The sequence below is a fragment of the Ranitomeya variabilis genome, chromosome 8, assembly GCF_051348905.1.
Source record: "Ranitomeya variabilis isolate aRanVar5 chromosome 8, aRanVar5.hap1, whole genome shotgun sequence".
In the NCBI taxonomy this organism is placed as follows: Eukaryota; Metazoa; Chordata; class Amphibia; order Anura; family Dendrobatidae; genus Ranitomeya; species Ranitomeya variabilis.
In genome coordinates, this window is record NC_135239.1 from 162,224,669 (window position 1) to 162,232,442 (window position 7,774).

General features: G+C 41.7%; 1 protein-coding gene across 1 annotated transcript; it reads left to right on the forward strand.

Moving 5' to 3' along the window:
- Positions 1-3,365: 3,365 nt before the first annotated feature.
- Positions 3,366-6,171, forward strand: LOC143787649 (protein kinase C theta type-like). The gene is made up of 4 exons (XM_077276571.1): positions 3,366-3,530; positions 4,052-4,243; positions 4,832-4,960; positions 5,580-6,171. Exons 1-4 carry the CDS (start codon positions 3,465-3,467, stop codon positions 5,757-5,759), a joined length of 567 nt encoding a protein of 188 aa, XP_077132686.1. The 5' UTR covers positions 3,366-3,464; the 3' UTR covers positions 5,760-6,171.
- The last annotated feature ends 1,603 nt before the right edge of the window (positions 6,172-7,774 follow it).

Sequence of the window (7,774 nt, forward strand, 5' to 3'; positions counted from 1 at the left end):
TTGGTAAAATAAAACAAATTGGAGCTGAAATAAATTTTGTGTGAAAAAAAGTTAAATGTTCATTTTTATTTAAACATTCCAAAAATTCCTGTGAAACACCTGAAGGGTTAATAAACTTCTTGAATGTGGTTTTGAGCACCTTGAGGGGTGCAGTTTTTAGAATGGTGTCACACTTGAGTATTTTCTATCATATAGACCCCTCAAAATGACTTCAAATGAGATGTGGTCCCTAAAAAAAAATGGTGTTGTAAAAATGAGAAATTGCTGGTCAACTTTTAACCCTTATAACTCCGTCACAAAAAAAAATTTTGGTTCCAAAATTGTACTGATGTAAAGTAGACATGTGGGAAATGTTACTTATTAAGTATTTTGTGTGACATATGTCTGTGATTTAAGGGCATAAAAATTCAAAGTTGGAAAATTGCGAAATTTTCAAAATTTTCGCCAAATTTCCATTTTTTTCACAAATAAACGCAAGTTATATCGAATAAATTTTACCACTAACATGAAGTACAATATGTCATGAGAAAACAATGTCAGATTCGCCAAGATCCGTCAAAGCGTTCCAGAGTTATAGCCTCATAAAGGGACAGTGGTCAGAATTGTAAAAATTGGCCCGGTCATTAACGTGCAAACCACCCTTGGGGGTGAAGGGGTTAATGAGATCATGTCCAGCAATTTTGTATATTGAATAAAAAAACGTATTTATTTATTTATTTATTTATTTGGTTATTAATCTATTTGTTGCTGCATCAGTTATTGGGAATTTTCTAGGTGTTTACAGATTTTTGAATAGTTAGATGCAAAACATTTAGGGTCCTTGAGTAGGATCTTAAAAAATGCTAACTATGTTACTATGAAAAACGAAACTTTTCTTATACTAGGTCATCTGATTATGTCAAACTTAGTCCTGCAGCAACGGATGACATCATCGCTTACACTCTGGCTGATGATGTCACAATGGCGATGATGTCACAATACTAGGTGACTGTTAGGTTAAGGATTCCGAAGTCACTTTTCTTACTTTACCTTCAACTGTTGGAGAGTGAAGACGACTTTTGCGCACTTAACAAATTCGTTATTATTGATATTAACTTATCATGGGACGAAAAAGGAAGTGTAGTGAAAAGAATAAGAGGAGTGCTAAAAAGAGATGCACGGAAGAGAGTTTTTCTCAGCGAGGAGAAACTTCTCAGGACATTGTACAGGACGTACCTGTTGAGAAAACAGAAGATCCCTGTGCAACATCTTCTGGATATCCACCAGAGATAAAGACCCTTAAAAAGGGGGAAAAAAGAGGGAACTCATCTCCTGCGAAGGAAGATGAAACCCCAAATAAGAGAGGAAAAATTGTGGAAACTTCTCAGGACATTGTACAGGACGTACCTGTTAAGAAAACAGATGATCCCTGTACAACATCTTCTGGATATCCACCAGAGATAAAGACCCTTAAAAAGGGGAAAAAAAGAGGGAACACTTCTCCTAAGAGAGGAGATGCACCCCCAAATAAGAAAGGAAGAATGGTGGAATCTGAGAGTGGAAAGGATGTTACCTCTGAAATAAGGTTTAGCGGATCAGCTAAAACCAGGAGCTCTCACATACATCATGAGAGAGCTGAAAATCAAAGTTGTAGAGAACAACTTAAGAGAAAGAGGACATCTGACACTGAGACCACCACAAAGAGAAGACGTGAGACTGACAAATCCATCGATCAAGCTCCAGAAGGTAAAGTCTTTAGTTTTTTAGTCACAGGCCACATCCATCTTTTATATACAGTGTTCATTTATTTTACAAAATGTAACCTAATGACATAATCGTATCCCGTACATCTTACCACTTACATCAGAGCTCTCCACCTTCTATACTTGGGGCTCTCCAGCCAGAACATGGTAGTAACCAGGTTCATCAGGGTTCAAAGTTCATGATAGATTGAAAATTGCCAATTAATTGTAGCATTATATCTGAGTGTGACTGTAAGATTAATTGTTGGTTCTTATATCTGTTTTCCCATCTAGGTGTAATCGGTGCTCAGACCACCAGCCCTTCAGAGGAAGTGACTGCCTGTCTTTCCCTGGAGAGTTTCATCTTTACCAGGAAGCTTGGAGAAGGCAGTTTTGGCAGGGTGATGCTGGCGACACATCAACCCAGCGGACTTCAGCTGGCTGTCAAGATGGTCAAGAAGAGGGAATTGTTGGAGTACGCTAAACGCACCATCCGCTTAGAGAGAGAGGTCCTGGAAATCACTGAAGACAGCAGATTCTTCACACATGCCTATGGGACCTTCCAGACAGCGGTAAGAGACTCCTCACTTTCTAAAAATTCCTTTCTCCCTATCATGTCCAGTTGCTTCCATTAGATTGTAAATTCAATCTTTGCCTGTGGAAATGAGTAGCCCTGCTGCATGCTCTGTGTGCCTGTATTCCCTGGGCGCCATTACTGGTGGCTATCATTAGAGGATTTTGACTTAATTTTCGCCCTGGACACCTCTCCAGTGTGTGCAGACAAGGAGACATGTCTTCTGGACACACAGTAGAGGTCCCAGAACCATAGTAAATGTTATCAGGATGGATAAAATCTGCATTATTTACAATCATCTTCCCTCCTCTCGCACAGGACTATGCATTTTATGCCATGGAATATCTGACTGGTGGCGAGTTGACTGCATTTATCAACTCCAGAGGCCCCCTGGATGTCTGCACGACCAGGTAAGAGAACAGCCGCTCTGTGATTTCTGTGGCCGCTGTCTCCCCTCATAGTTATTAGTGGTGCATTAGAACAATTAATGCTGATAGGATTTTTTTTCTTCCTTATTAGGTTCCTTGCAGCAGAAATCTTGAGTGGAATACAATTTCTCCACAGTCGGGGGATTATTCACCGGTAATAAGTCATTTCTTCTTTTATACATAGGGAAAGATTTACTATGGGAAATAGATAAATGTGCCAGAATTGTGGTGTTATTTGTGCCAAAAATCTGGTGAACAGGACGTGTACCACATTTATGAAGTGTTTTAGACCCTTTTTTGGGCTCACTCGAAGAGGGGTCAAGGCTTTTATGGAAATGGGAATAGTTTAATAGGAATCCATGTGGCTTACAATGTCACAACGTGCAACTAAACTGTAACCAGATTTTTGTGAAAATTATTGGCTCTAAGTAATTAAAACAATAGTGGTGTAACATCAGACAAAAGTCTCTGAAGATGCTCCTAATTTGTCAAACAGTCACTGTGATGAATTTGGCGCATATTCAGACAGCCTGGTATATGTCTACACAAGATAGGATTAGTGAATCTGCCCCCAGTGTTTAGTGAGTGGTCCTGTGAAGCCCCCACAGTAACCAGCACTACAGGTCATCTATGTCTGATTCACAGAACTATTTTTCTTTCTTTTTAAGGGATTTAAAACCAGACAACATTCTTCTGGACGGCGATGGACACGCTAAGATTGCTGATTTTGGCCTTGCTGCTATGAATGTATTTGGCTGTCAGAAGATCAGAGGCTTTCAAGGCACTCCTGGCTATATGGCTCCTGAGGTGACTATGTGACTACTAATATCTCATACTTTATTATCCACCTGCAATTCTCCCTTAATGTGGAGCTTGTGGAATCACAGATCTATCACCACAGCGGCCCACATTTACTAACGCTAACTAATAGATAGACTGTGTAAGGGCCCCCATACATATTAGACTAAAGTCAGCCAAACCGGCCAATATCAGAAGGATCAGCCAACATTCTAATGTGTACTGGGGCCTCTAGACTCTATATCCAGGAGGAGAAGGATCTAGCACATTGGATTTCCAATGATCAATCCTTTATTTTTTGGAGTCTGGCAGAGTTTCTCTAATAGAGAACATAGAAGTTCTTGGCTGAACTGTGAGTTCCTGTTCATGGGAGAGGTAGCTATCAACCAAATGATCTTTTGGCTGACATGTATTATGTATGGGGGCTTAGGTGTGGAAAAACTCTACCAGTAAACATGGACCACAATTGTTTTCTCTCTCCCAGGATGGACAATGTACTAACTTACTCTTCTAATCTTATGTTTCTACAGATGGCTCGTCGACAGCCCTATAATTACACTGTTGACCTGTTCGCTTTTGGGGTCACAGTCTACCAAATGGCCACAGGATATTCCCCGTTTTACTCTGGTTCGTGTTTACGAAGGGTTGCCTATTCAGTGACATGTGATAAACCTTGCTATCCAAACACCATGGATTCTCAGCTGAGGGATGTCATAGAGAGAGTGAGTAAATAGACAAATATACCTGGAGACATAGGAAGCATAGACCAGTCATGAGTTTTGATAATACACCGTACATTTCATCACCACTGTATTGGGTATTTCAGCTTTATCCAATAGAAGGAATTGGGACAATGCTGGAGCCCCGGGACAGCCTCTCCTATATTCCTATATGTACAGCGTTCTCATCTACTGGCCAATTTATACAATAAAGAGGCTGCGGCTCTCACCAAAACCTCTCCACACAGGGTATCAGTCCCTGACTGATCAACTACTGATGACCTATCCTGTGCTATCCTGTCCTATCCTGTACTATCCGATCCTGTACCATCCTATCCTGTCCTATCCGATCCTGTACCATCCTGTTCTGTACTATCCAGTCTTATCCTGTCCTATCCTATCCTTTACTTTACTATCGTATCCTGTATTATCCTATCTTATCCTGTCCTATCGCATTTGTTCCTAGCAATGGCTGTTTAAATAAATTCATCTTTCTGTAAGAAAATTAGAAATCAATTCTGTAACTGCTTTTTTTCTGAGATTATTTCTATTATTACTTGTGATATAATAATGGTTCTTATTTATTTGCAGCTCTTGTGTAAAACACCAAAGAAGAGGCAGGATGTTTGCAGCAATTTAAAAGGACATCCATTCTTCTCGCCCATAAACTGGAAGGAATTAGAGGCGGGAAGGTCACTTCCACCATTTACAATGACACCTGTAAGTGCACAGCGTTATTTTATTATAATGTCACCTGCTCGTCTGTGTAATGTGATAATAACGTGTAAGAAATACTCAAATAATGAGTAACAATCCTACATAGTGTAGGCCAGAATGTGTTTATCCTCCCCTGCTGGTAAATGGGAGGAATTACAGTATGGGGCAGGATGGACAGGCTTTTACATATTTCTCAAAAGTGTAATTATTGTCCCCAATTCTTCAGAAGGCCACTTAGTGAATAACTTGGATTCGTTATGCTGTGTTCACACTCTGCATTTTTTTTGCGAAAGAGCCATGTTGCTCTTGCAATTTTCGGAAGAAAAACCACAACAGAATTATGAATTTTTGTTGATACTGCGGCAAAAGAACCCGATGTGGTTGCAACGTGTGACCAAAAGTTTATGGTGCAGTTGTAGCAGATGTGGATACCGCAGATTGCCAGGCAGCACCAGTAGTTGACTTGTTCTCAAGCTGCAGGTAACGATGCATCATGGCGAATAGCGGTAATCTGCACACGGTTACCACGGCTCATCCACAATCTGTACAGGTGCCCTCAGGAGGGGACGGATATAATTAAATACCTAATGAAGTAACCAGACTAATTTGTTTTCTTCTATAGATCCCAGTTTTGGAAACCAGCAAACAAATTGAATTGGACCAAGTGATGTCTGGCATTGAAGCTCAGGAACCACCTATAACCCCGAAGGACCAGCGGCTGTTCTGTGGCTTCTCCTACATCAGCAACAGGTGGAAGAGCATTGAAAGCCGCAGAAATAACAGCAATGGAAATATAACTTAGTTCCCTCCCCCCAATACCTGACTACTGGGTCAGGGAGGCGTGGACCTGGGTGTGGTCTGAAGAAACAGGCGGGGTCTGTTGTTATCCCACCCCGAGTTCTTCCATCTACTCTGTTACATATCAGAGACCATAGTGTCCTGCATTCTCAATTGCTGCCCCATAACTCACCTGGCTGGCATGCTGCTTGGAGATGTAGGACCGTCAGACTACAGGACGGCACGGTGGCGCAGTGATCAGCACTGTTGGCGAGCAGCGCGGTGCTCCTGGGTGTAAATCTGGGACACCATCTGCACAGAGTTTGTATGTTCTCCCCGTGTCTGTGTGGGTTTCCCCCGGGTACTCCGGTTTCCTCCCACAACTCAAAACATACTGCTAGGAGAAAAAAAATAAAATTATTAATTATTGAACATCATCATCCTGTATCTCATGTATTTCTGTATTTATCACCAGTATGTGACATATAGAAAGGTGGTAACACTGCACAGTGTCAGGACGTTCATATACTATTACTTATCCTCTACATTACACACCTGTAAGAATTCACTGATGTCCACAGTGACATAAAACATGAATTTCTGAATAAGTAGGTTTTGAGCCTCTAGTAGTCTGCACAGTTACGATGTAACACGTAAACTCACCGGCTCCTTCCTACAGCCCTCCCTATACGTTGTTATTGATTCCTCCTGAGAATGAGGTTGTGTTGTTACTAGAACTCCGGGTTTTCTGTTACTACGTGCGCTATGAGGATTTTATTTAGCTGTATATGTACAGCGGATGTTGGTTGTGAGTGCATGGAGCGGGCTCAGGAGCGGAGAGCGCGTCCTACAAGGCAGCAGTGGGTTGGATACACAGGTGACTCGCATCTATAACTGACTGAGGTGGCATTGTTACTAGAACTATGGGTTTATGCATCTTCCTGCAGCCTCTAACTCTGACATTATTACTCTCTTCCATCTGCCCATGAGGCCTAATGTCCGTCAGTCACTAATCTATTGTACATCTGTCCCATCAAAAGCACATATCTCAGCGTCTACAATAGGAATGTTCAGGTCCTGCCCCCGAGAATACAAGAAACTGCACAGGACGCCTACTTTTAAGTGGGTATGTAATCCACATCAGTTTTCGGGTGTGATTTGGTACATTGAAGGGAAAGTGCTAAAAATTAAAACATTTAAAAAAAAAATCAAATTCACAGTTTTATAACCTTCCCGACCTTGGATGTACGGCGTATGTCATGGCAATTATGCGCGATCGCCACCATACGTTCAGCTGTAACCCAGCTCTCACTGCCAGGAGCGGCGCCCGCACTGGTCTCCGCAGTTTAACCCCCTAAATGCTGTGAATTATATCAATCGCAACATATAGAGGGCAGGGTAAGGGAGGGGGCTCTCTCTCCGCTCCGATCGGTGCCTCCGCAAGGGCCTCATCGCTGCCATGGTGACCCTGGTCACGAGGCTAGCAAACTTGTTACACCATGCTCAGAGCATGTTCTAAACAAGCTAAACAAGACCTGACAGCTGTAAATCATTGCAATGCTTTATAACAGCGAAGTGAAAGTTACATAGAGGGACAAAGTAAAAATAAAGTAAAAATAAAGTAAAAAAAAATTAAAAAATAATTTTAACCCCTTAACCACCAAGGGTGGTTTGCACGTTAATGACCGGGCCAATTTTTCCAATTCTGACCACTGTCCCTTTATGAGTTTATAACTCTGGAACGCTTCAACAGATCCCAGTGAATCTGACATTGTTTTCTTGTGACATATTGTATTTCATGATACTGGTAAAATTTCTTTGATATTACCTTCGTTTATTTGTGAAAAAAACTGAAATTTGGTGAAAATTTCCTGATGAAGGAATCAGTGATTCCGAAACGCGTTGGATTGTGGTCCGTAGGGCGCTCCATAGCCATAGCCAGTCCCGTGAGGTATCACGTGACCGTGACATCACGCAAGGTCCTGCAGCTTCCTGCACCTTGCTGGCTGTTCGCCGGCTTCTGACCTGGACACCCACAGG

Coding starts and splice junctions, on each gene's coding strand:
- LOC143787649 (XM_077276571.1), top strand. CDS start 3,465: ATGAATGTATTTGGCTGTCAGAAGATCAGAGGCTTTCAAGGCACTCCT. Junction 4,244..4,831: donor TGAGGGATGTCATAGAGAGA/GTGAGTAAATAG, acceptor ATTTATTTGCAG/CTCTTGTGTAAAACACCAAA. Junction 4,961..5,579: donor CACCATTTACAATGACACCT/GTAAGTGCACAG, acceptor TTTCTTCTATAG/ATCCCAGTTTTGGAAACCAG.